Source organism: Heterodontus francisci, chromosome 16, assembly GCF_036365525.1.
Source record: "Heterodontus francisci isolate sHetFra1 chromosome 16, sHetFra1.hap1, whole genome shotgun sequence".
In the NCBI taxonomy this organism is placed as follows: domain Eukaryota; kingdom Metazoa; phylum Chordata; class Chondrichthyes; order Heterodontiformes; family Heterodontidae; genus Heterodontus; species Heterodontus francisci.
This window is the reverse complement of record NC_090386.1, coordinates 82,146,667-82,174,375: the sequence shown is the minus strand read 5'-3', so window position 1 is coordinate 82,174,375 and position 27,709 is coordinate 82,146,667. Positions and strand designations below refer to the sequence as shown.

The 27,709-nt window shown below is 41.0% G+C and overlaps 1 protein-coding gene across 4 annotated transcripts in view; it reads right to left on the bottom strand.

Moving 5' to 3' along the window:
- Window positions 1–27,709, bottom strand: part of LOC137378504 (eyes absent homolog 2-like) — a 310,299-nt gene that overhangs the window by 85,949 nt on the left and 196,641 nt on the right. For all 4 annotated transcript variants that reach the window (XM_068048842.1, XM_068048844.1, XM_068048843.1 and 1 more), the window contains 2 exons: window positions 6,444–6,526; window positions 3,179–3,359 (listed from right to left, as the gene is read on the bottom strand). In XM_068048842.1, the coding sequence (XP_067904943.1) occupies window positions 3,179–3,359; window positions 6,444–6,526 (264 nt within the window). The remainder of the gene's footprint in view (window positions 1–3,178; window positions 3,360–6,443; window positions 6,527–27,709) is intronic.

The window sequence follows — 27,709 nt, the reverse complement described above, 5'->3', positions numbered from 1 at the left end:
AGGTATATACCTGAACTGTTAAAGGAGTTTAAAGCCATTTGTGCAGCTAAGCCAGGTCAAACTCCTCTGGCTATTCATGGGGTTAATGTAGGGGCAGCAACACCTCTTAAACAGAACCCTTATCGAGTCAATCCTGATAAATTGACACAGGTCAGAGAGGGGGGTGGGGGTTCAATATTTGCTAAACAACGATATAATTGAACGTAGTCAAAGTACCTGGAGTGCACCAGTGGCGCAACACCAAAACCGATGGTTCCAAAAGGTTTTGTATTACCTGAAAGTCAATGCAGGTAAAACTAAAACAGACTCTTACCCAATCCCACAACTTGAGGATTGTACTGACAGAGTAAGAAATTCAATCTTTATTAGAAAAATTGACTTGCTGAAAGGATATTGGTAAGTTCCCTTGACCAACCAAGCTGAAGAAATTTCCACCTTTGTGACCCCAGATGACCTATTTCAGTGTCAGGTCCTGCCATTTGGCATGAAATTGGCACATTTCACAGGTTGACTAACCAGGTGATGGCTAGACTGAGCAGTTGCATTGTGTACCTTAATGATCTGTTGCTATGCAGTGGCACCTGGGAAGACCATATTAAACACTTAAAGGGTCAGGTTGACATGTTAGAGAGAGCCAATTTGGTAGTAAACATAGTGAAAAGTGAGTTTGCTAAGGCTAAAGTCACCTATTTAGGGCATGTAGTGGGTCAAGGTCAAGTGTTGCCTAGGGAAGCTAAAGTTCAGGCGATAATAGACTTTCCAATCCCCAAGTCAAAAAGGGAGATACAATGATTCCTAGTTGTGTGTGGGTTCCACCAGAAGTTCATTCCTAACTTCAGTACAGTAGTAACTCCACTGACAAATTTATTAAAAAAGGGTGTGATGATCCAGTGGACAGAACCTGTCCAATGGCATTTCAGAAGTTAAAAGCCATTTTAATAAATGAACCCATTCTAACAGCACCAAAATTTGGCAAGCCTTTTAAAGTGGCTATTGATGCCACTGATGTAGGAGTAGGAGCAGTATTACTCTAGGATGACAATAATGGTATCGAGTGACCAGTCTGTTATTTCTCTAGAAAACTCAACAAGTACCAGAAGAATTACTCCACTATCGAAAAGGAAGCTTTAGATCTTGCATTGGCTCTTCAAGATTTTGAAGTATATGCCAATAATGGCCAAGAGGAAATAATGGATTATGATCGGTGGGTGTAAACTGTTAAGGTTACTAGAAAAGTTCAAAACCAAGAGCGCCAGATTATTTTGGTAGAGTTTAATGTTGCGATCTTTTACCATAAAGATTGTACATGTTGCAGGAAAGAGTAATGTAATTGTCAATGGTCTATCCAGAATTAAAGAACAGGTATAATGGAGGACAACAACACAGAATTATAATATATTGCTGTTACTTGTGTAAAGTGTAAAATGTTAATAATGAAAATGTTTACAATGTTATGTGTTTATGTTGAAAGAAAAATCATTACCACAGTAATGACTTTTTTATCTTTTGGTGGGGGGGAGGTGTTATGAACGCTGGAGATTGTAACTGATTAAGTTTTAAAAATTGTGATATTTAAAAGTTTAAGATGGAGTCTGGAAGGTCTGGTGACCGCACATCTACTCCGCAAAAGGACAAGACAGATCAAAGATTTTTTTTGAAAAAATGAAGAGACTGCTGGGTAACATCTGAAGAACAATGGGTTTTGCCCTTCTGGACTTTCGGGTCATAAAATGAGGGGTCAGTGATTCTGAAGGTGCAAATGTACCAAGCAGCTGTTAACACCTGGGAACAATGGAAGGCCCAGGTAGCTCTGTGAAACCAGACTTCTGGACTTTGCATTTTGGAACAAGATAATAAGCTATTGCCTTTTGAGTCCTGATAAATTTAACAGATTTTCTGAAGGCAGACAGGCTGTGAGAGAGGAAACCAATGGCTGCGGCCTCAAGGCAGGCTGTAAAAAGGGAACCCAGTGATTGCAGCCTGAGAGTAGTCTGTAAGAGAAGAAACCATCAGTTGCAGCCTTAGAGAGAGAGATAGATAGAGAGAGAGAGAGAGAGAAGCCTGATACAGCAAAAGGCTGTGAAGACTTGAGCCTGTTTTGAAAGATGAAGCTTGCGGAGAAGTAGAAGACCATCAGGAACACCAGGAAACACCTTATTCATTGGCAACCAGATCACAAGAGTTTGGAGAAGTGAGCGAAGAGGTCACTGATTTTGAAAAGGTCTGGGAGATCCAACCCATTGCTACTGGGAGGAGTTTGGGACCTATAACCGCAAAGGATTTCACCATTAAAAAGGACTGTGTAATGTATAAGTGTGGTATGTGAGGTTTTCAAGTATTTTAATAAGTAAAGAAAATACTTTTCTTTGTAATCTAGGGTCAGCTATTTACAAAGTATTTTTTGGTTAATGGAGATTTCTTTTAGCTTATAGAAGTCTTAAAACATGAAATCTTGTCATGTAATTCTATAGATTGGTCTTGGGTTCAAATCTCGTATTTTAACGTTAATATTCTCACTGAGGTTGTAACAGTATATACAACTGGATGGTGAGAATGGTGCAATTACCTGCAGGAGTTGGAAATGGTATATACACCTAGACAAGCTGAGAATGATTCATTTACCTGCAGGAACTGTGGACGGTATATACACTGGGAGGAGCTTAGAATGGTGCAATTATTTGTAATAATTGAGAACCCATAATACAGTATTTAAGAGGTGTTAACAGTTATGTATTAGCCTACAGTTAAGAGCAATGGTGTTCCAAATTGTATTTCCATTTTTTAATAACAGATGACCAAATATCAAGGCTTTACTTTCAATAATGTACGTGGTGCAGCATTTGAGAACTGGTTCTCCCATTTGTTTGGCTGATACAAACGTGGGTGAGCCCCTTTCCCCCTCCCCACTCAGTTTTAAACCATATTCCTCCATACAGTAAATGCCTTCCCAGGGATTTATACACATCATTGTGATACCTTTCAGGGACAAATCTGTGTTTGTTTCTTTTTAGCTTTAATTTTTAATTTTGTTTTTCTGTTGATCCGCAACTGCTGGCCTCTGTTACAGGAAAGCTGTATCAAAGTGATTTAGTCTAAGACTATGTCCAGTGCTCAAATTAAAGGAGCAAATAAGAAAAAACGCTTCTGGAACAGCTGAAGGTTTATGTCTTGCCCTTACCTGACATCGACTCTGCACTTGTTGGATTGCTTATAGCAATCGGTGGCTCTGGGATCTGATAGGTCATTCCAGAAATGGCCGAAGGACTAATGCTATTTGCTGTAACATATGGAGAGCTGTAGGGAGAACTGTAATACTGTGGATATTGTCCCTGTGGGAAGCCTGGATAAGCAGTATATTCCTTAGAAAATAGAAACAAGCAACAATACATCAGATTATGGAGAAGAAAATCACTTCAGTACAAGCTATCGTCAGATGGTTTTTTATGTTCTCCCCGTGGTGAGTTTAGAGGTGGGGAGAGCATTTAATCAGGTGGGATGGTGGCGGATGGGGATCCTGCCACCTTCCCGCCTCCACCCGGATTAAGTCCGTGGCAGGAATACCAGTGGACAGCCTTCCCGCCCCGCCACCTCAAGGGACAATTAATGCCCAATTAAGGGCCTCTTCCCACTGCCGCTGGTATTAACCCAGCAGTGGGCAGACTTGTCGTCACACATGGGGAGCCCATGCGGGTTGCTTGCTGGCTCCCAGGGTGGTCCCTCGTTCAAGTGCCTAATCAAGGGACACAGCTTCGGGGTGAGGGTAAGGTGCCCATTGAGAGCCACTCCCCTTGCCATTGCTGCTGACCCCCATTCACCCCCCCGTCCCCCACTCCACCCATCCTGTGAAACCCCTCCCGCTATTACTCACCTTTGGCCTGGGTCACTCCTCAATCCTAAGCCTCTGGCGGGTGCCGTTCTGGCAGCAGCCACTGCCTCCACGGAGCCTCTGCCGAGCAAAAGAGCTACCAGCCTCTGTTGGCCAGCAGCTCTTGGTGGGTGGGACTTCCCATCACCCAGATCCTGATCCCGGGAAAGTCCTGTTAGTGGCTTCTCAAGTGCCCGATTGTCTTGTCATTTGATGGGCCTTCCCCAAAGGAGGTAACGCGGGTCTTTCATTGGCTCCCCAGTTGGCAGCTGAGACCCCCGTCACCTCCATAAAATTCCCCCCATCATCAGTGATTTTCTGTGGGATCTGAATTCACAACCTCTGGGTTGCTAGCACAATATCATAGGATCTGTCATGGGTATCTTCGGGGGGCTTTTAAGTCCCTCTGCTCAGCTGAAACCAGGTGGGACAGGAGTTCAAATCCAAGTGTTATCTATCCTGCTGTTTCTGGCCCATGACTGTTATGATGCCACTGCTTTCTTTGACAAATTGAAGCACCCTGACTTAGACAGGCACCTCATAACTGTATGGCAATTGGAGCCTTAACACTTAGATAGGACCCCAAATTCATCGCAATGGCCTGAGTAGAACATCCTCTGTAGACGCCTTGCTCAGTAGAATAGGGTGATTAACGCTCCAGGGTTGTTCTGGAGCCTCCAGGAACTGAAGATTAATCTCCAGGTCACTGCTGGAAGCAACCCAGGAGAAACATCACATTCTTTCAACTCTTTTGTTTATTAGTTATAAAACTGTTTGAATTGGGAAAGAAAAGGCTGTTTAATTGTGTCAAAAATCATCCAATCGGATGACGAACAGTCTGTTCGCTTTCCAATTGGTATGGGAAGGCATTGCACTGTGGGAATTGTCATGTTGGGTGACCAACAGGAAGGAGTATGGAAGGTGGGCAAGAGGGTGGGGCAATTGGAGGGGGAGGTCATGTGACAAAATCTCCAAGCTTACATTCAATCAGAATTGGCAACCCCACAGTAGAAGCAGCCGGAACAGAAAGGAAATCTCCAAAAAGTCCAAAAACCTATCATTGTGAAGCTGGGGTAGAAGGATTGCTCCTCAATAGACAAATGCCCATTCTGCAATTAAATCACCTCTTATTTGCCTATGGAGGCAGCTCAACCAGATTTGATGGAAGAAACAAAGTGGGTACAGAATTTCAGAACCATGACATCTAGCTACTACGCTATTATAACAATAATCCCAGTGACTGGTTGGGGCAGAAGATGTATGCCTGAGGCTTCTCCCACTCCTTGTCATACTCTTTTCTTCAGCTTACGGGAAAGCAGTTGCACACAAAAGCTTCCCCCCACCAGTTATGATGCTATCTGGGACAGCTGAAGGAAGTAGACTTGTTTAATGGAATGGCTTGGACAGTTATTAACACTGCTCTGTGATTAGACAACATGAAGTTTGGCTCTGCAACAAAGAAGATATTTCTCGAAATGTGATATACAGGAAGCATTACTCTGAACTGCACTAATAAGACTATATGAACTTTGTTTCCCACACCAGCCACTTTTCAGTAATATAATAATTTTCAATATAAAGTTCTTTGAGACACTATGCTATTCTCAGTGAGTTTCCCAAAGGGCAGGCAACAATTTTTCATCTTTCACAGGATATCGGCATCGCCAGCAAGGCCATCATTTATTGTCCATCCCTAATTGGCTTTGAGAGGGTGGTGATGAGCAGCTTTCTTGAAATGCTGCAGTCCATGTGATGTGGGTATTCCAAAACTGCTGATTGGTAGGGAGTGCCACGATTTTGACCCAGCGATACTGAAGGAACAGCGGTGATATATTTCCAAATTAGGATAATGTGTGACTTGGAGGGGAACTTGGAGGTACTGGTGTTCTTATGCACCTCCTGCCCTCGTCTTTCCAGGTGGTAGAGGTCACACATTTGGAAGGTGCTGTCGAACAAGCCTTGGCAACTTGCTGGAATGCATCTTGTTGACACATTGTGCCAGTGGTTGAGGGAGTGAATGTTTAAGGTGGTGTATAGTGTGCCAATCTAGTGAGCTGCTTTGTCCTGAATGGTGTTGAGCTTCTTGAGTGTTGTTGGAATGGAAAGTATTCCTTCATACTCCTGATTTGTGTCTTGTTGATGGTAGAAAGGTTTTGGGGAGTGAGGAGATGAGTTACTTGCCATAGACTGCCCAGCCTCTAACCTGGTCTTGTAGCCACAGGATTTATGTGGCTGCTCCAGTTAAGTTTCTGGTCAATGGTGACCCCCCAGGATATTGATGATGGGGGATTAGGTGATGGTAATGGCATTGAATGTCAAGGGGAGGTAGTTAGACATTCCCTGTTGGAGACTGTCATTGCCTGCCACTTGTGTGGCACAAATGTTACTTGCTCCCTATCAGCCCAAGCCTGAATGTTGTCCAGGTGTTGCTGCATGAAACTTTTAAAATTTTTTAATATTTTCAAATACTAACTCAGATAGTGTAGACACAGTAATGCCAGTCTCTGAAGGATTTTGACATTACCTACAGATCTTTTGAGATACTTGTAGGCAAAGAATTGAATGATCTGAATCATACCTGTTGTGCACTGTTAAAGCCTGTAGAGCTGGTGATTGTATTATTTCCCTGATAAATCCCTGATGTTGCTGTCAGACCACTACCTGAGAAAGGAGAACAGACCCAGTTATGTTCAGTTCACAGACAAAGAATAAGCACATATTGGCAGACATATCATGACTGCCCTATGTTCAGTATGCTCATGTATTTTGTATACATATCATAATGACCTTACTTTTAACCCTCCCTTAAAACATCTGTTCTTATTGATTTAAACAACTGCTGGTTTAAACAATCCAATTTTCATGAAGGTATATGTAGCAAATGTTAAGAGATACAAAGAAACATTTAGAGATGGACATAACTATAGACAGGCAGATTTATGAATGGATTCAATTACAGATGGATAGGCTTGCACATTGCTAGATTTACAGATGGACAGACTTATAAATAAACAGGTGGAAAGGTTTATATATTGGCATAGGATAATGACAGGTGAAATATACCAGACAGGCAATAGACAAGTTTACATGGAAGACCTTATGGAGGGATAATGGGCAAGGATCTGGATGAAATATGGAAAGATTTACAGCTAGACAAGGTTACAGGTGGATAAACAGATTTCTACAGTGATAAATTTATAAATGGTTCGATTTGAAGATTGACCAATTAAGATTTTAGTGTATTGGTTGCCTTAAAATTGAATCGACAGATGGAGTGAAATCGTGCTGCATTATTTTAGCCAACCCTTTTATTTTAGTGTTTCTTTTAAAATAGCAAAGAATTTTCATCCAAATATGTTAAGTGCTCATTTGCTAATATTACAAGGTATATTTTTATCTCAAGGTTTATAGAAGGGTAAAGTAGATTCATTGATTAACTGATAGATTAATAGATTAATAAACAAATTAAGATGTAAACTAGGAGATATATAGAAGGACATAGAGTAGATAGGACAGATGGCAAATAGACAGGTTTATAATCTCAGAGTGCAATTTACAATGTCCCTGATGACTTTCCGACAACTCCTGATGGTAGTGTATGCCTGTTAATGATGGGCAACGATAGAATTAGATTGGACTCAGCTCTGGTGGTCCCTACAGTTGAGCGGTCTGCCAATACTCACCGTCAAGGCTCACTCATGGACAATTACCATTTGCGTGATTTCAATTGAGCCAAAATCCACAGCATTTGGAAGAGACTGCTCCAGATAACTGCTGACCTTTTTGTGAAAATATTTTTTGTTTCGGTTTTGCTTCTAAATAGCCTAACTCTAATTTTAATTTTATGCCCTCTTGTTCTGGATTCCCTGACCAGAGGAAATATTTCTCCATCTATCCTATCAAACCCCTTTATTTTAAATACCTCAATTTATTACATATTTTACCGACACACCTCCCCCACACATACACTCAATCTCCCACAACATGCACATGGATAATGACGACCATTTCAAGTTTTAAGAATCTCACATTGCTGTTCTCACAATCTTACACTCACTCGACATCTTGCAAGTGGATCAGGAGATTCCTCACCTCTGAACCTTCTAAACGTAAGGGAATACAAGACAGCTTTATAAAATTGTTTCCCATAATTTAACCCTTGAAGTATCATTCTGAAGAATCTGCACTAAACACCTTTCAGGACCAATATATCTTTCCTATGGTTCATTGCCCAAAACTGGATGTGGTATTCCAGATGGGATTAGACCAAGTCTCTGTACAACTGAAGCATTACTTCCCCACCTTTGAATTCTAATTGCCTTGAAAGAAAGGCCAACATTCCATTAACTTCTTTGATTACTTTTTGTTCTGTGCAGACTGACTAATGAATAGATTCATGCAAAGGTATTGATAAACTGACAAACAGATGGAAAAAGAACAAAACCAGGAATGGCAAAAGAGATTACATACATTTGTAAATGCAATTATATGTGGGCAGATTTACAGTTGGACAGGATACATGGAATGTTATATATGCATTTATGAGCTGAAAGATAGACATGTTCATATAATAAAGGTTCAAAGGGCATACAGCAAACAGAGATGAAGACAAGTGGTCAGATAGATAAATAGACATATTAGAAATGCTGAGTTTATTTAAAGAGGAATCATATATTTGAAGACAAGATTACACAAGGATAGATGGACAGGTGCTTTAAAATCGACAGATTACGGATTAGCAGATTTAGATTTAGGTTTGCAAATGGACAGATGGGAAACATATTAATTATATATTAGTAGCTGGATGGATTTACTAATCCAGAGATTCATAGCCTGACAGGTGGTGAGAATTATTGATTCATGAATGCAGATTGACAGATGGGGAAATTTACTGATTAACAGATGGTTACATTTAAAAATACAGCAACTTCCAGATGAATATATTTATATATTAATAGATTGATGAATACATTAAATGTTTGAGTACTTTGTAGATTGATAGACAGATTATGGATGAAAGGCCATGCTGATATGGAGATTTGTAATTTGAATTGTCTATAAATGAATAGATAAATAAATAAACAGAGGAATCTATGGATTAGCAGTTGTGTTAAGTTTTATAGATAATTATATTTAGTTAAATTTAGGAATGTTGACAGACAAACTTAGTGATTCACTTATGGATTTACAGATGAGCAGAGCTATTGATAGACATACTAATATGCTGACAGCAGCATGCAAAATCAAGTTACACCATGGAAATTGGTTTTGGCCACTTTTCTGATCCATAGCCAGCGAGAGACTGCAGGCCAGCTCAGAATTGGTCCTTGGGCCTGATTAAAATTTTTTGTGTGAACTGCTGGTTGAAAAATATTGGGCTGACTGTGCTGCAAAACAGCTGCCCAATATAAGTCCCAAATTGAAGAAGCAATAGGGGCTGGGAGCTGATCGCAAGGCCTATGGAATCGGAGGACATGATTGAAGATGCTGAAGAATCTCAACTGGAGCAGGCCGAGCTTGTGCTTTGCTCACTGCTGGCTAATTTCAGTAATATGGGCTATATCATTAATGCAGGCACTGCAACTGTGCATGGGCAGGAAGCCTGCCCTCTGCAGTTGCAGTGTCACCAAATGCAGTTTCTCGGTGAGGAGATCTCAAACAGGTGTTAGCCCCCACATTTGCATTTAGAAGGGGCCTAACACCTGTTTTAGGCGACTGGCAGAGAGATGCCTGAAAAACAACCCTGACAAATTTAGCAGGTGCAAATTGGGCACAGGCTGTCCCACTGCTAAATTCCTTACTGTTATGCCAAAATACCGGCATAACGCTTACGCATTTCTACCTCCTGGGGTTTTAGACTGGAAAGTGGGCAAGCTTATTGTAGGTGTGGTGATGGAAGGAGGGATGAAAGACAGACAGAAAGACATGTTTACAGATGTAGGTAGAGATGATGATCATATTTACAAATGGACAGATATGCCACTATATGATTTAAACAGATGGAGTGATTGGTAAACTAACCTTAGGAGTGAGTAACAGATGTAGATTGACAGCTGGAGAGATTAACAGATATAGATTTGCAAAGGATAGATTGACAGATGGAGACCTAGTTAGAAGATAGATTCTATAAATATGTGTATATGTGTTTGCATTTTTGAATATATAGAATAGGTTTCCAAAAGTAAACACTATAGATGTAAAGATTCCAGACATCTGAATATGCTTACTGATTGAATGAATGATGAATGATAAAGTGACTCACAACATTACAGGTGAATAGGTGGATTAAGTTGGTAAATATTAAAAAAGATAAGCTTTCATCTGCGGAGTGATATAGGTAATCAACATAAAACAATCCACTTCAAAAAGATAAACAGTTATTAAGCAACATAAATGAGCTTTAACATAATTATCCATCATTCGATTCTGTTACTTTTTATTAAAAATGTGTTTGATAAGTTTAAACTGAGTGTTAATGACATAATTGAACAAATTAGCATGCAGATGTTATTAAGCTCCACGGTATGAGGGAGGTGTATTAATGTGTGCGGTTAAAATTGAAGTATTAACTGTTAGTGACTGCATTTCCACTGAAATTAATCCATCTCCCACATACGATTTGTCACAGTAACTCCAAACTACAATCAACAACAACTTGTATTTATATAGCACCTTTAATGTAATAGTAGCACCTTTAATATGCTTCATAGGAGCGTTATGAAACAAAATTGGACACGGAACCATATAAGGCGATATATGGGCAGATGGCCAAAGGCTTGGTTAGAGGTAGGTTTTAAGGAGCATCTTAAAGGAGGAAAGAGAGGTAGAGAGGTGAAGGGATTTAGGGAGGGAATTCCAGATCTTGAAGGCACGGTGACCAATGGCAGAGCAATTAAAATCAGGGATCCTCAAGAGGCCAGACTTAGATGAGCGCAAATATCTGAGGGTTGTGGGGCTGGAGAAGATTACAGACAGATAGGGAGGTGCAAGGCCATGGAGGGGCGTGAAATCAAGGATGAGAAACATAAAATTGAGGCATTGCTTAACTGGGAGCCAATGTAGGTTAGCTAGCATAGAGGTGATGGGTAAAAGGGACTTGGTGCGAGTAAGGAGATGAGCATCAGAGTTTTGGATGACCTTAAGTTTACAGAGGGTAGAATGTAGAAGGCCAGCCAGGAGTGTGTGGGAATAGTCAAGTCTGGAGGTAAAAATGACATGGATGAGGGGTTTCAGCAGCAGATGAGCTGAGGCAGGGGTGGAGCCAGGTGACATTAGAGGTGGCAATAGCTAGTCTTAATGATGGTGCGGATATGTGGTCGGAAGCTCATCTTGGGGTCAAGTATGCCATCACACTTATGAAGTGTCTGGTACGGCCTCAAACTGTTGCCAGGGAGAAAGATTGAGTTGGTAGCTAGGGAACGGAGTTTGTAATGGGAACTGAAAGACAATGGCTTCAGTCTTCCCAATGTTTAGTTGGAGGAAATTTCTATTCATCCAGTTCTAGATGTTGGACAAGCAGTCTGATAATTTAGTTGCAGTAGAGGAGTCGAGAGAGGTGATGGTGAGGTGGAACGATCCCGAAGAATGTCCTAAACACTGATTATTGAAACAATATATATATAAAAACTAGAAAAATAGGTTGGATTGCCAAAATTGCACACTATATTCAAAACTAGCCTCGCCAATTATTTATGCAAAATTAGAATAACCTAACCAAATACCTTTGACATTCACGTGAGCTTGATTATTCTTGCTGATAACAGCTTTACTTTTACTGAATACTCCCAGTGTATGTCAACAATTACAACCAAATCCATTCTCACCATTGCCATAAGACATCTCTTTAGCATGTACACATTTCACATTCCAATATACATTAGCGTGCATTTATCTGCCTTAAAATCCATCAGACATCCCTCAACCCATTCAAATCCCCTCATACTCTGAATCATTCCCCTCACCTGGCTACATCATTTGGTATAATTAGCAAATTTCAAAAGGGAGTTGGATAAATACTTGAAGGGGAAATATTTGCATGACTATGGGAAAAAGAACAGAGGAATGGGACTAATTACAAAAAGCTGGCACAGGCCACTTGGGCCAAATAGTCTCTTTTCTGTGCCGTTTCGTTCTATGATTCTATGATAACCTTTACTATAAAATTATAGGTTATATTTACCTCGAAAATGTAAAGGAAAGAGTTAATCCTAATTCTTCAAGATTTCAGCAAAGATTCTGATACCCTCTTGTTTCAGGCCACGTTGATTGATTTTTACATAAGTTAGAATTAATATTTAACTGAATATTATGACCTCAAATTGCACTTCAAATAAAAAAATATGAAAGACGATATTCTCTGTAATTAATGAGCCACTAACTATATGGAAAGTTGGTGATCACAAAGAAACAAAGGCATTCCACTATTTTTCACTTACGAGGCAATTACAGGGCTTAAATGGTTCCAATTACGTTTGGGGGTGGGTGGGAATGGGCCTCTCTTTTAGAGTTCAGTTGCATCTCCATGGGGTTGACCAAAGAGCAGCACTGACCTGTTGTTACAAAATACACAGGGAACCAGATCATTTCACCCGACTGTTTGAATAAAGACTGTATGGATATGTGTGAAGAAGGAGAAACTAGGTGAGAAAAAAAACAGGAAAAAATGCAAAAAGAATCAAAATAGCTATCTGAATGAATAAGCCTGCCAATTTACTGTGACCAGTGATATTGCTGAGTGTATTTATGGCTGTTACCAGTCGCACCCATTTAGTGGAGGCATTAACATAAATAAATAGGTCTCCATCTTACTAATAAGCAATAAGCTTTTGCAGTTCTTTGCTACTGTTCTTGGTTACCACAAGCTGAGTAGGCATGTCTGCATTCTGTAACAGGGTACAGAATGAAATGCGTTTGGTGAGTTTCGCTGCTACAGAGAGCCGAGGAGGGAAAATAATGTTAAAATCTTAGTAGGACAGTTAGCAGAAATGAAAAAAGATTGATGGCGGTGTCCCTAGCCTGGTTCTTTATGCGATAGCCAATTTTGCTGCTCAAGTTTGCACCTACAACAACAGCAACTTGTATTTATATATCATCTTTAACCTAGTAAAATGTCCCAAGGTGTTCCACAGTACCGTTATAAAATGAAAATTTGACAATGAGCCCACATAAGGAAAGAGATATTAGAGCAGATGATCAAAAGCTTGGTCAAAGAGGTAGGTTTTAATGAGCGTCTTAAAGGAGAAAAGCGAGATAGAGAGGTGGAGAGCTGTAGGGAGGGAATTCCAGAGCATAGGGGCTCACCAGCTGAAGGCACAGTCACCAATGGTGGAGCGATTATAATCAGGGATGCTCAAAAGGCCAGAATCGGAGGAGCGCAGATATGTCGAAAGTCGTAGGACAAGAGATTACAGAAATAGGGAGGGGCAAGGCCATGGAGGGATTTGAAAACAAGGATGAGAATTTTTTAAATTGAGGCATTGCTTAACCGGGAGCCAATGTAGGTCAGTGAGCACAGGGGTGATGGGTGAACAGGACTTGGTGTGCATAAGGACACAGGCAGCAGAGTTTTGGATCACCTCAAGTTTACGGAAGGTAGAATATGGGACACAGCCAGGAGTGCATTGGAATAGTCAAGTCGAGAAGTAACAAAGGCATCAATGAGGGTTTCAGTAACAGAAGAACTGAGGCAGGCTGACAGCAGGACAATGTTGCAGAGATGGAAACAGATGGTCTTACTGATGACTTGATATGTAGTCAGAAGCTCATCTCGGGGTCAAATACAAAACCAAGGTTATGAAGTCTGGTTCAGTCTCAGACATTTGCCAGGAAGAGAGATGGAGTCGGTGGCCATGGAATGGAATTTGTGGTGGGAGCTGAAGACAATGGCTTCTCTCTTCCCAGTATTTAGTTGGATGAAATTTCTGATCATCCAGTACAGTAATCTGACAATTTACAGATAGTAGAGGGGTCGAGAGAAGTGGTGGTGAGGTAAAACTGGGTGTCATCAGCATATATATGGAAACTGACACTATGTTTTCAGATGATGTCACCGAGGGACAGCATGTAGATGAGAAATAGAAGGGGGACAAGGGTAGATCCTTGGGGAACACCAGCGGTAATGGTGCAGGATCAATTGCATGTGATTCTCTGGCTATGACTGGGACAAGTGCTATCCAACCCAGCTGGGTGACGGTGGAGAGGTGTTGGAGGAACCATGTCAAAGGCTGCAGACAGCTCATGAAGGACGAGGAGGTTTACTTGACCTTCATTACAGTCACATCAAGGTCACAAATGACATCCTATAAGATCCATTTTGGTACAGTGGCAGGAAGGAAACTTGACTGGAGGGATTCAAACATTAAAGTTCCGGGAACGATGGGCATTTATTTGGGAGGGGACTACACGTTTAAGATTTTAGGGGAGGATAACGAGGTTGGAGAAGGGGCAGAGAGGTGAAAGGTTGATTTTTTTTGAGGAGGAGGGTTATGATGTTGTTGTTGTTGTTGAGCTCTGCACCTGACTTCATCACACAGCAGAAGCTGAGGAATTCTATCACCGTTTGTCTTAAGTCTTTTTCCCCTCGAGTTATGCTACTTATTTTACTTAAAGTCTCTTAAACACATGGGTGGAGGGGACAGCTGTAAAAACTTCAGTAACAGGGCCATCCTTGCAAATAAAGCCCTTCGAAAAAAGAGCACTACAAGACGCCTCAATGGCACGTGGCCCTAAAGCCCTTTTGCACAAAACAGGAAGTATGGGTTTTACTTCTGTATAAACTCTTCTTCCTTCAGGCCCCAGTAGACCTGTTTTGTCTGAACTATCGCATGCAAAATATCTGATTCTTTTCTTCTGAATGGAGAGTAGAGGAAAGGTGGGTAGCTTTATTGCTGTAAGGCAAAATCTTAATAACTGATACCTAAACAAAAAAGCCCTTGTATCTCTGAGCCTGGAAACAAAGCAGGCTGGAATTTTTTACTCTTAACGTTGTCACTTCATATAGATCCATCATTCTTTATTAAGACTGTCAATGAAAGGACACAGCTTTAGGCAACCAGCACTAAAAAACAATCTGAATGTTAAAAGTTTATTACCTGTACTGAAGCAATATGATACCCTGCTTTACTCATACAACATCAATATGACGCCCTGCTTAATTCTGTGGGAGTTAGAGATAATTCCATTGCCCAGGAATGTGAGCATTAAATGCAATGAAAATAAAACTACTGAGTGCCAGTGATTATCACTTAACGGACTGAACTACAAGGCACATTCCAGAACATGTTCAGAACTAAATCTGTTGAATAAATGGGACATTGTACATTGTTGGGAGTGTCCTTTATACAAAATAGTGTCATAACTCAGTCGTGCTTAGGACACTCATGATTTACAGCTCTTTCATGTGGCAAGGCTGTACATGTAAAGCATTAATCATTTCTGCAAATTTTTTTCCTCTACGTCTTCCCAGACCATATGCCATCTCGAAGCTGCGATGGTAGACAAATAACTATCTCTAAGGTCTCTAAAATAGAATGGCCCAAATGACCCCTGTGTGTGAAAATCTTCAAACACCATGACTTTCTTTTTTTTTGTTTCTCTATCCTTTCTATTATGAAGTGCCCTGATCTTTTCCTCAATGCCTCCACCCATCATGGCTGAGATCAGTCTCTGACTATGTGGGGAATCATAAGTACATTGCATCTGCTTTCTACCATCATGTTGTCCTTTAACTGGTTTATAAATAGAGAACATAAGAATATAAGGTCCAAGAGTTGGCCATAATGCCACAATAAAGATAAGAAATCTACTGAAGGGGATCTTATTTTGCTTTTAGAAATTGGGTGTTGATCTGGACATTTTTACTTATTTAAACAGCAATCAATAGAAATTCAAATTACTTCATGTTTACACTTGGCAAATTTGTTCTATAGGATTTAATTTGCCTTATGAGCAAACACATCAGGACTCGCCTGCAATAATACTCATTTCATGGCCCTCAAGTGACTTATCAATGATTTATCCAGTCAAGTGACAGCCAAGGACATTAATCCAGCATGAAGGGCAGGAAGCCATAGGAAATTAAGCACAGTAGTGAATTTCCAGATCCTCATTTATATCCAGATTTTGAAGGACTGCTTTATACATGGGACATGTAACAAATATCCCAAACTGTTTCACAATTGAGCAGAATTAGGAAGAAGGTTAGAGTAGGTAGCTGAAGCTGTTGTCAAGGAGTTAAAGGAAAAGACTTGCATTTATATAGTGCCTTTCATGACCTCAGCATGTCCCAAAGGATTTTACATTTTAAAGTGTAGTCACTGTTGTAATGTAGGAAACGTGACAGCCAATTTCCACACACCAAACTTCCACAAAAAGCAATGAAATATCTGTTTTAGGTGACAGTTCAGGGATAAGTCCCCTGCTGCTCTTCAAATAGTGCTGTGGGATCATTTCAGGCCACCTGAGTGGGCAGCTCAAACAGTTCATCACTCCTTCAGCACTGCACTGATGTACCAGCCCAGATTACGTGCTCACGTGTCTAAAGTGGTGCTTGAACTCAGGACTTTCCTGACTCAGAAGTAAGGGTGCTGCCAATAAGCCAGAGCTGACAAGGTAAATTTGAAGGAAACATTTGAAGGTGGGGAGAGATATAAAAGGAATTTAGGGAGACAATTTCAAAAAGTGTGATGCCAGTTTGATCGAAGGCTTTGCCACAATGGTAGAATGGAGGAAGTAGGGAGTGCACACTAGACCAGATTTGTATGAGCAGACGGTACAGGCAGAGAAGTGGGGTTGGAGTGGGTGGCAGAGATAGGGAAGAATAATATCCTGGAAGGAACTGGAGATGAATATTTGATTTTGAAATCAGTGTTTTGAGAAATGGAGAGCCAAAAAAGACGAGCAAGGATAGGGGAGGTTGGTGACCTGTATCTTATCTGGGAAAGGACATGGATGCCAGAAGTCTAGATGAGTTGAAGCTTATGTAGGATGGAGTTTGGGAAATGTGTGAAAAGGGCATTGGAAAAGTTGAATTTCTAGGTGGCAAAGGTATGGATGGTGGAAGTACAGTAGGGACAATGATAGGTGATGTTTTGAAGGTGGAAGTAACCAGTCTTGGTGATGGATTGGTTGTGGGATTTGAAGCTCAGCTCACTGTCAAGCAGTACACCACGGCTATATACAATCATAGTAGTTTCAGCTACCCATATAGTTTTCAGCCAATTTTAACACCTGTCACTGTGACTATAAAATGGAAAACATCCCAATAAGTTATGTATATTAGTTTTAATTAAAACTATGATTTATTAAAAATTATACTTATACTGTAGCTACATACAACAGTTTTGCAACAACAGACATTCTAGTGGTTCAGCAACCAAACTGCCCACTGAGATAATAGTAACTAAATAATGGGAATGAACTTTTGTAAACTATCCACCATTGTATCCATGAATGAGCTTGATAGAGTGGACATACTAATTTCTTCTTAGTGCATTCCTTACTTTACAACAGTGAATACACTTCAAAAGTACTTCATTGGCAATGAGCGCTTTGGCACGTCCTGAGGTTGTGAAAGGTGCTCTCTAAATGCAAGTTCTTTTTTCCTATTTCTTATTTAATTAGCTAGATTGCTGGGTATGATTTTGAGTTCACTTAGTTAATCAATGGCAGTGTGATTCTACGTGAGATAACTATGCCTTGGTATGGAATGCCCTCAGTGCTTTGTTTCCAAACATTTGTACACAATTGAAATGAGTCTGCCCAGTGTAGTTAAATTTGGTAATAAATGGTTACATCCCTTTTAGTCTGAAGTGCACCCTTAAGGAGACTGTATGAGCCGTGATTTCTGCAACATCCATTTTTCAGTAATACAATAATTGTTGTTATGTAGTCCATTGTCGGTATATAGTCCTTTGAGAGACAGCCATTCTTGATGAGTTTCTCAAAGGGAAGGTAACTTCTTCTTTTCTTCATTCACAGGACATGGATGTTGCTGGCTATGCTAACATTTCTTGCCCATCCCTAATTGGCCTTGAGAAAGTGGTGGTGAGCCGTTTTCTTGAACCACTACAGTCTGTGTGGTGCAGGTACTCCCACAGTACTGTTAGGAAGGGGGTTCCAGGAATTTGACCTCACGACGATGAAAGAAAGGCCATATATTTCCAAGTCATGATGGTGTGTGTCTTGGAGGGGAATTTGGAGCTGGTGGTGTTCCCATGCGCCTGTTGCCCTTCTAGATGGTGGAGGCCACAGGTTTGGGGGAGGTGCTGTTGAGGAAGACTTGGCAAGTTACTGCAGTTCATCTTTTAGATGGTACATGCTCCAGACACAGGGCTGAATTTAGTGGAGCCAGTGGGGTTGATAAGGCAAGAGGAACCCTGCCTCGGCCCTTCAGAGCGTCCCCAGCATAATTCAATGGCGCACAGGCAATTGACTGCCCAGCGCCAGAGTCTCCGTCCCTTTAACGATGGGGATCCTGCCTCCAAGAGCTGCTGGACAATTAGAAGGCCGGCAGCTTTGTAGTATTGGCAGTGTCACTGGGAGCAGTGGCTACCGCTGGTACTACACCAGGCCTGGGACCAGGCTTAGTCCTGGAGACCCGGACTCCAAGAAATCAAGCAGGATTGCTGGGCCCAGTCTGGCAGGTCTTGGTAAGAGGGGAGAGGGGTGGTCTTTGAGGGCGGGGGGGGGTGGTCGGTGATGGGGGAGTTAACGGAGGGTTAGTTTTTGCTGCCGGGGGTCCTCCATGGGCCGCAGATTTCCCATGGAGGAGGCTCTCCCCACCATGCCCGCAAGGAAGCCGCCTTGTTTTAGTGGGCAACCTCCCTGTTCGACAGGGCCCCCCTCACCCCACAGCCGCTGGTTTAATTCCAGCAGTGGCGGGAAGAGGCCTTTTAAGTGGCTAGTGATTGGCCACTTAAGGGCCTCAATTGGCCTCTGGGCTCTCTGCCTCACACCTTCCTTAGCGATTCTACAGCTGCCCCCCCCCCCCTGCTCCCCCCACCTCCTAGCCCGTCTCCTGGGGGCCCATTAAATTCCGTCCACATTGTGCGGTAGTGAAGGAACTTAAGATGGTAGATGGGATGCCAATCAAGCAGACTGCTTTCTCCTGTTTAATGTCAAGCTTCTTGTCTGTTTTTGGAACGACACTCATCCAGGCAAGTGGAGAGTATTCCATCACACTCCTGACCTGTGCCTTGTAGATGGTGGACAGGCTTTGAAGTAGTTAGGAGTTACTTGGCGCAGAATACCCAGCCTTATAGCCTCAGTATTTATGTGGCTTGTCTGTTTAAGTTGTTGGCCAATGGTAAACCCAGGATGTTGTTGGTGAGGCTTTTGATGATGCTAATGCCATTGAATGTCAAGGGGAGGCAGTTAAACTTTCTCTCGCTGGACAAACTCATTGCCTGGTACTTGTGTGGCATGAATGTTACTCGACACTCATCAGCCCAAGTCTGAATGTTGTTCAGGTTTATGCCCGAGAGCTTCATTATTTGTCACTCCTTATTTCAAAGCACTTATAAAAGGTAGAAGTACGGGGATGGATTTTGAGTGCAGCAATTGTGCCATTAAAAGAAGCAGCCAATGGGAATCATGCCAACGGGTCAATTCTAACACATTCAAAAGTATGAAATGTGATGTTGTACTATGCTTCATCCAAACCAGAATTTAAATAGCTGTGCACTGTCCCAAAACTCATAACCAAACTTTTGCATCAGCAAATGATTTAAATCCCATTTGTTTCATATTATGTACAAATAACATAGATTATCACTTTTACAAACACTCAAAATTCAGTCCTTTGTTATTTTATAGAAATGTATTAAAGTTTGTGGAATTGTCCTGCTGTGTAATTACTCTTCAGTCTGTGAATTGGGGCATTGCTAATAGCACTACCACACTTTTCTGTGAAGTTTTAATTAAAAGCAGACTACAGGGAAGTGTTCTTTTTTCCTGTTTGAATCCTTTTCCTATTCTTACATCCTACTTTGTAAAGACGTCTTACTATATAGTTTAACTTCCAACATTCCACTCCTACTCGTAATCCTTTCAGTCAAGACATCTCCAATAGTAAAGGCAGCCAGATATACTGGTCAGTGAAATAATCCTCATAACTCAATCTGAACTATTGAGAAGAGGAATAAAAATAGATAATTTTAACTCAGTTGCTGTTTTCACTTTCTTTCTGGCCGTAAAGTTATGTTATGTGGATACTAACGTGTAAACACTTAATTCCTTTCTCTGCTATTTTGATAGATTTCATACGATTTGAACTAAATAGACAAACTTCTCAGTTAAAATTGCAGACAAAAAATTCATCTGAATGTATTAAACATTTGTACACTAATATTTGCATAGTGTAATTTGTGCCTACATAAAGAGCATTAGATTTACCAGTGTAAGTCTTAGACATTTTAACTCAGAAGTATTACTCATTGCGGTTTTATAGTTCTTACAATAACTTTAGAGAGATGTGCTTTAGTATCTCTGCTGTACCTTTTTAAAAGTGCAACGATTGCAAAATTGGCCTTGTTGTCATATATTGCCCAATTCTGGATAACCTGGATCTCATTTCCCACATTATGTATTTTAACACGGTGGCAAATAGTTTCACAGGGAACAGACACATTTTCATGCTTATAATGAAATAGTAAAGGTGATTATTTCTGCTACATTTAAAGTCGACCTGTGATTGTTTGAACACTTCTGAACCTGATGGGATGATTTTCTGCAGTGATTTTTTATCATGCTGTTTAAAAAGAGAGGTTTGACCTCTTCTGAAGGAAGCGGCTGCTCTCGTGCTGTGTTCACCACCGTTGCAGTCTCACAGACTGTGCCAAATGAGAACCATGTGTAGAGTGAGAGGCCAAGAGGACACAGGAGTTTATGGTGGCTTTGCCTTTAAATTATATATGGCAGAAGTTTAGCTGTTGCAATAAGTTATAAAAGGAGTTCAGAAGTATCTGGAGATCTGATGCATGGGGAGAGGGCTGCTTTCTTATGTGAACTTTTCTTTTCAGGGAAAAAAAGAGCAACCTTCTTTTTGTTAAGGTCAGAGTTCAGCCTTGTAGAGTTCCTGAAGGCTCCATAAAAAAGAACTTTTCAGCTGTCTGAAGCAGTCCTGCTGAGAGAAATTGATAGATCCCATGAGAAAGACTCGTCTTCTCCTCCTAAGGGTGGACCTGTAGTTGGATTTTCATGAAGGGTTAATTTGCTTTTATGACTCTTTACAAGATATAGTATCTCTAAGAGGTAAAGGGCTGGACTCTCAACAAGAGTGGTTAAGTTTAAATCCTAGCCTTGCCTCAATTGTCTACAGATGAGAGAGGTGTTGTTAAATTGAGGGAGATGAGATTGAGACAGAAGTATTCATCCTGTTGATGAAGGAGAATAAGCCTGTGACATGGTTTGTTGAAGGAGGACAAGTGAGAGCAGTGAGAGCAGTGAGAGACTCGGCCATCTTACCCTCTAATTGAGAGATGTTGCATCTCTAAGATCTAAAATAAAATTGATTTTCAGCGTTATTGATTGTGTCCATCTAATACCTGGCAAGCAAAAACTTACAACTGGTTATGTCTAAGAGTGCTTGCTGAGGTGAGGAAGTGATTAAGGATGGCTTGTCAGCCTTATGCATGAATATTTCAGTCAGCTATTATCCAACCACATGCTGTAAAGTCAGACACCCTCATTTTCAGTCAAGACTTGTGTAAGATCAATCAGTCAGTCCACAAAATCTCTGCATCTTCAAAATTAAGTCAAACATTTCTTTAAAAATGTGTTCGGAATAACCAGCAAATTTGAAGGGTACAAACTCGGTCAAAATGTTGACATTCAGGGGGAAAGGAAAAATCATAATTTCTCCCTAGTTCAGACGATTCCGATTGCATTCACTTATGCATGTATAATCAAAGATATGTCCTTTATGTCACTCAGTTTCTAGAAGTGTAAATGTATTGAAGTTATCAGTTCCATTTTTGGCTGCAATGTTGAAGGAAGAAATGATGAAAAGCTGGATTGCAGAGTTTTAACGAATATTGAATTTATTGTGGAATTAAATGTGCAGCGTTTCTGAAATGTGAAACTTTGGGTGCGCCCTGCTACCCATATCTTGGGGCATATTGCAGCTTTGCAATTTGGATTTGGAGTCAATGTGAAGAGCTGGTTCATGCCACCTTTCACATACCTAGAGTCTAATTATATATTTTTTAAATATTCAACTAGGTCTTAGGAACTTAGGGTGTGCACCTAGATGTAAGTAATACACATATGAAGCCAGACAGTTCATTTGACAGCTTTCAGGAGCCACTACTTTCCGAGTGACAATGAGACAAAGATCTAAGACAAAGAACCCATGTTGGCTTAATTGTAAGCTTTAAATAGGAGTTTCCAGTTCTTGCCGGTTACCATTATCAAGCAGAGGATGGTTCACTTAGATGAAGTGCATCGAGTGGTTCCATGATTAGAGCCCTGGAAGTGGACCTTGACTTTGTGAAGTAGTGTAAAATGGGTAGCAAATCGACAGCCAGCTTTACTTCTCTGAATTTTTATTTCCACTGACTTCAACAAAAATTTTAAAAAATCAAGAGAAATGTAAAAACAGACTGCCAACTTCCTGTCACCCATTTTACACAATCTAACACCACAAAGTAAAAATCTATCCCATAGTCAGGTTTAATACGTATTGAAAAATATTCTAAGGCCATACATTTTCTCAAAAAGGTGTGCAACAAATTTGTGTTGCAGAAAAACTGGAATTGTACACTGTTAAGAGAATGCAAGTGGACAAAGCTATTATTATTTGTAGAGTTGCCTGTTATTCTTTTTGTTTGGAGACATAAAATGGGAAGAAACAGCATTCTTTTCAAGTGTAAAATGTTAGGAATGGTGTGTTGTTGCTTGTTGAAGATAATCAATAAAAAAAAAGAGAAGTAGCATGCTTCCCTGGTTTAACATTTTTTTTTAAATAGATAGCTAGGTGAAGAACCAAGTTACATTATTTAGGACACCAGCAGATTTAAAAGTGTAGAACAGAAGACAAGACAAATAAAGAAGTAAAAACAGAAAGTGCTGAAAATACTCAGGTCAGGCAGCATCTGTGGAAAGAGAAGCAGAATTAATGCTTCAGGCCTGTGACCTTTCATCAGAACTGGCAAAGGTAAGGAAAGTGTTAGATTTTAAGCAAGTGAATGGGGTGGTGATGGAGAAGAGAACAAAAGCGAAGGTGTGTGATAGAGCAGAGGGGACGTGAGATTAAATAACAAAGAAGACGTGGGACAAAGGCAAAGAGCATGTTAATGGTTGTGGTGAAAGACAAAGCATTAGTCCAGAGAGAGTGTTAATGGCTCTGTTTTTATTTCAGATTTCCAGCATCTGCAATATTTTGCTTTTATTCAAATAAAGAAGTAATTAGGTGACAATTTGTTTTTTTTTATACACTTGTTAAAGTACCTCCCAAACCCATGACCTCTACCACTGAGAAGGGTAAGGACAGCAGCCACGCAGGAACACCACCACCTCCAAGTTTCTCTTCAAGTCACACACCATCATATTTCTCACACACCATCATAACATGCTGCCACAAGGTTCTGCAAGTATATTGATAACACTCAGCTCTGCCTCATTATCACCTCTCTTGATCCCTGCACTGTTTCTAAATTGTCAGAATGTTTGTCCGATATCCAGTACTGGATGAGCAGTGAATGGTCTTCCCGCCCCCTTGCCAACTGTGCTGCAGCCACAATTGCCAGTGCGGGTTGCCTCCCGGCTCCGAGGGGGTGTAGGTCCCTCATTCAAAGGCACAGTGCCTGAATGAGCCGTCCAGCATCAGGAAGTAAAGCCTGGCTACCTTATCCGAACCCAACCAAACCTGACTACATGTGTTAGGTTCGGGTCGGGTCGGGTCTGTATTTGGCATCCAGCATTCGGGCTCGGGTTGGTTGGTCTGAACTGTACTGTGTTGTTTCGTATTGTTTTAGTCTATGATCTTTTTCTGTTTCAAAAATATGTTTATTATTTTTGGGTCGGGTCAGGCATTTAAAAAAAATTAAAGGACTCGGGCCCCGGTCAGGTTTGGGTTGGCTGTTGTCGGGCTGGGCCTGGGTCAGGTTTTAATTTTATACCTGAGCCAGGCTTTATCATGAAGGGGTTGCCCATTGAGAGCCTCCCATCCTTGTTGCTGACTCCCCTCCTTCACAACACCACTGTGAGACCCCTTATGTCCTGTCCAACCTTAAGCCTGGTTCCAGCCTCCGTGGTGATGTTGCAACTGCCGGCCTCTGATTGGACGGCAGCTCTGCAAGGCCTGGAGTTCCAGCGAGAGGGCCCTAAATCCTGTGGAAGGTACACCCCTGTCCAGTTAAGTGCCTGATTGGCACTAAATTCAGCAGACCTTCCGGATCTCTGCATCGGTTTCCCCAAACGTCGAGACCCCCGCCGCCAGTATAAAATTCCCTCCATATGTCTACATTTATAATGGAAACTGTCTATGTAAATTGTCCATTTTTGCATGTCAACAATTATCACCTGAGTGAATAAATTAGCACCAAATTAGTGCACCCTCTGTGATTGTAAACTCTGTGAGCATGTAAAGCGCCACGCCAGTGCAATCTCAATTTTAATACAAAAATCACAAACACCCACTCAGTCCTAACATCATGCTTCTTCTGGTCCTTCTAAGTGTCACCTGACAGCCACAATGATGGGAGGTGGTTAACTCCCCATGCTATACAGGAGGGTCATGGAACTGAGGTGGTCATCCTGATCATCTTGATAAAAGAAAATTGATCAGACTTGCAGTGAAGTTATGAGAGAGTGAAGTGAGAGAGTTCTATTTTTAACTGGTTGTTCCCCAATCTGCTGATGAAGTGTGCGGGCTGAACAATGTTTTTAAAGGCTGTAGATGAGTTGCTATACTGTTTCGCTGCTTATACTGATTTTACATGGGTTTTGTGCTAATGTTTACTATAGTTGGTATGCAAGTAAGTAGATACAGGAAACAAAGATGTATAACTCCCTCTACAGGCCACTGGTGTAACATTTTTTAAAGGTGCAACAGCTGTGTATCTCATTTCAAAGAAATTCTGACCCACCCATTTCCACCCCCACATACCCCCCCACCCCCCTCCACCACCTATGATTTTCCCTTATATTTGGTTTGGTGTCTTCAACAAACTTCATAACCTTATATTGGAAGTTGACCATCCACCTTCTCCCCGCCACCCCCCCCCCCCCCCCCCCACCACCCAGTGTAACTCCACGAGACACTGCTTCTGTCCTCCAAAGCAGCAGATTTACTATGCATCACCATCTTTGTTTTCTATTACTAAGCCAGTTTTTTAATTCAGCTAACTGATTTTTCATTAATTATCTGAGCCTTAGTTTTATTTAAAAAGCCTCACATGTGGAACTTTATTAAAGTGTCTTCTGAATGGTGCAAAGGTTAGAAAAGGGAGGTCAGTATACCAGATCTCCACTCATTATTTAGCCTTAGGGTTTCTGGGGTTTCCCCTGAGGGCCAGAGCAATGCTTGCATGTGTGATAGGTGCAGGACAAACGTACTTATTTAAATGATGCAGGAAAGGGCATTCCTACTGCTTCTGTCTCATTTTCCTGTGGATTGATCTGTCCAGTTGTCAGATACAGACATGCCAGAAGAAGATGGTAGTTGGCCTTGTGCCACTGACTGCCCTCAGATAGGATGGTGTTCGGGGGTCAGGCAGCGAGGCTGTAAGAAATACAGCTCACTTTTTTTGGCAGGACTGTGGATTTTGTAACAGCAATCAAATGGGCCCAAGGCTTGCAATTCCATTAACACCCTGTCAGGGGGCCTGTGCCAGGCATGGGACTGATCCATATTAATGACATGGCCCACCAGACTCGAGTGTAGTTTGGCGTAGAGAGGCTCAGTGCTTTTCAGGCATACTACACTTGTTCATTGCTGGGGCAGAGAGGGGCTAGGAAAATTGGCCCCATATCTTCTAGATGGCTCATGTCCACTAAGGCTTTAAATCCTTGAAGCATGCCAATTGATTTTAAATGCAGTGCTGACTTCATTTTATGGCTTCCACATTTCTTTAGAGATGAACATTAATCGTGCTGATCTCTGCCAGGGCAACAGTCAAGGAACTACTATTGGTCTCGACATCTCCGTGGCTGGAGAGGGGGCAAGAGTCAGTCATGGTTCCTGCTACTGAGAGCTATCTATTCATCTTTACAATGAAGCTGCCTGTCCCTGGATAGCAGGTGAGGTCAGAATCTGGATTGGAAGTAGCGTCCTGTATAATCATATCTCCTACCAGCATTCGTTGTTTTAGAGAGATGCCAACATGCTGAATTTTGGAGAATTGGCTAGATTTTCTTCAGAAAATAAGAGTGTCTGTATTAAATGTAGCATGTCGGCATCTCAGGGTTTAGGCTAGCAGTTGAGGGATGGTCACTTGAGGAAAGTATTGGTAGGCAGCCAGCACCTGTAGAATTATATTCCAACGTGAGTCACTGCCTTTACAAAGTAAGTGTTTGAAGATAACACAGGTTGGAGGTTGCTTATAGCATTAAACTACTAGATCAAATGATCTTTGTCTGCCAAATGAACTTTACTCATTCCACAGTATCTTACACTATTACCAGGTACAAAAAACAAGAGCCAAAGAGATTCCTTATTTACACACACCTTATTATTAATATATTGGTAGTCAATTATTTATGAATTATGTGAAGATTTTTCCTTATGCCAATATAATATTTTTGAGTTTTCATATGCATTCAGGCAAAGAAAGAACTTACATTTATATAGCATATTTCACAACCTCAGGATGTCCCAAAGCGATTTCCAGCCAATGAAATACATGTGAATTGTAGTCACTGTTGTAATGTAGGAAATACGACAGCCCAATTTGCACACAGGAAGGCCCCACAAACAGCAATATGATAATGACCAGAAAATCTGTTTCCTAAGTGTTGTTGGTTGAGGGATAAATAGATACATGGTTCCGACTTAACATCTTGGCAATTGAAAATGTTGAGCTCAAGCTGGCTAATTATTAGTTAAAACTGAAGCTGTTTGGTCACTTAAATGAAGTTTTCTTGTTCTAGTAGCACTGAGTAATGTAATATTACTAAAACGGCAATTAATTCAAACCCACACAAGTACAATGGAAAGAGTAGTCACTTCATCATTTGCAATTGGAAGCTATTATTGAAAAGCTGAGAGTTGTTAACTGTGACATTGCACACCTGGTGTTGTGGCAGCTTTGTACAATGGGGTTTAATTTAACTCAGCCAAGTGGAGACATGTTAAGCATTATTACTCAGTGTTTGTGTGGGTGTAAATTCTGAACAAAAACTGAAAAAAAATGAGCTAATTTCATGTTTTGGCCAACATGGCCCTCGCATTGAGCTTATATTTCTTTCATCTTTCGCCAGCTCAGTCGCACAGATCAGTTTTATTTTCAACATAAAGTTAAATTTTCCCATTTGTTTTGGAATGTGGCTGCCATTTTAGATTCACTTCAAATTGAAAGTTTGCTCCCTTTTCATGAGCAGTTCTTCAGACGGATTATATTTGAGCAACAGTCTGCAGCATAAATGGAGTCTGTTACTGCTGCTGGAGATGCTTCCAAGTTTGAAAATTACACTTAATAAAATGTTTATCTTATATTTGTTAAATTTAAGACACTGTCTTCTAAAGACTTAACTGATTAAGTAAGTAGCCGAGCCACACAGACAAGGAAAGTCTCAACTTAGACACTGGTTTGTGATACATTCGTTGATCTCAACAAAAGCAGTGGTTATTGTACTATGATTGGTCTCGGAGCTTGGGGTTAAGAATAGGAAGCTGTGGGTGTTCCT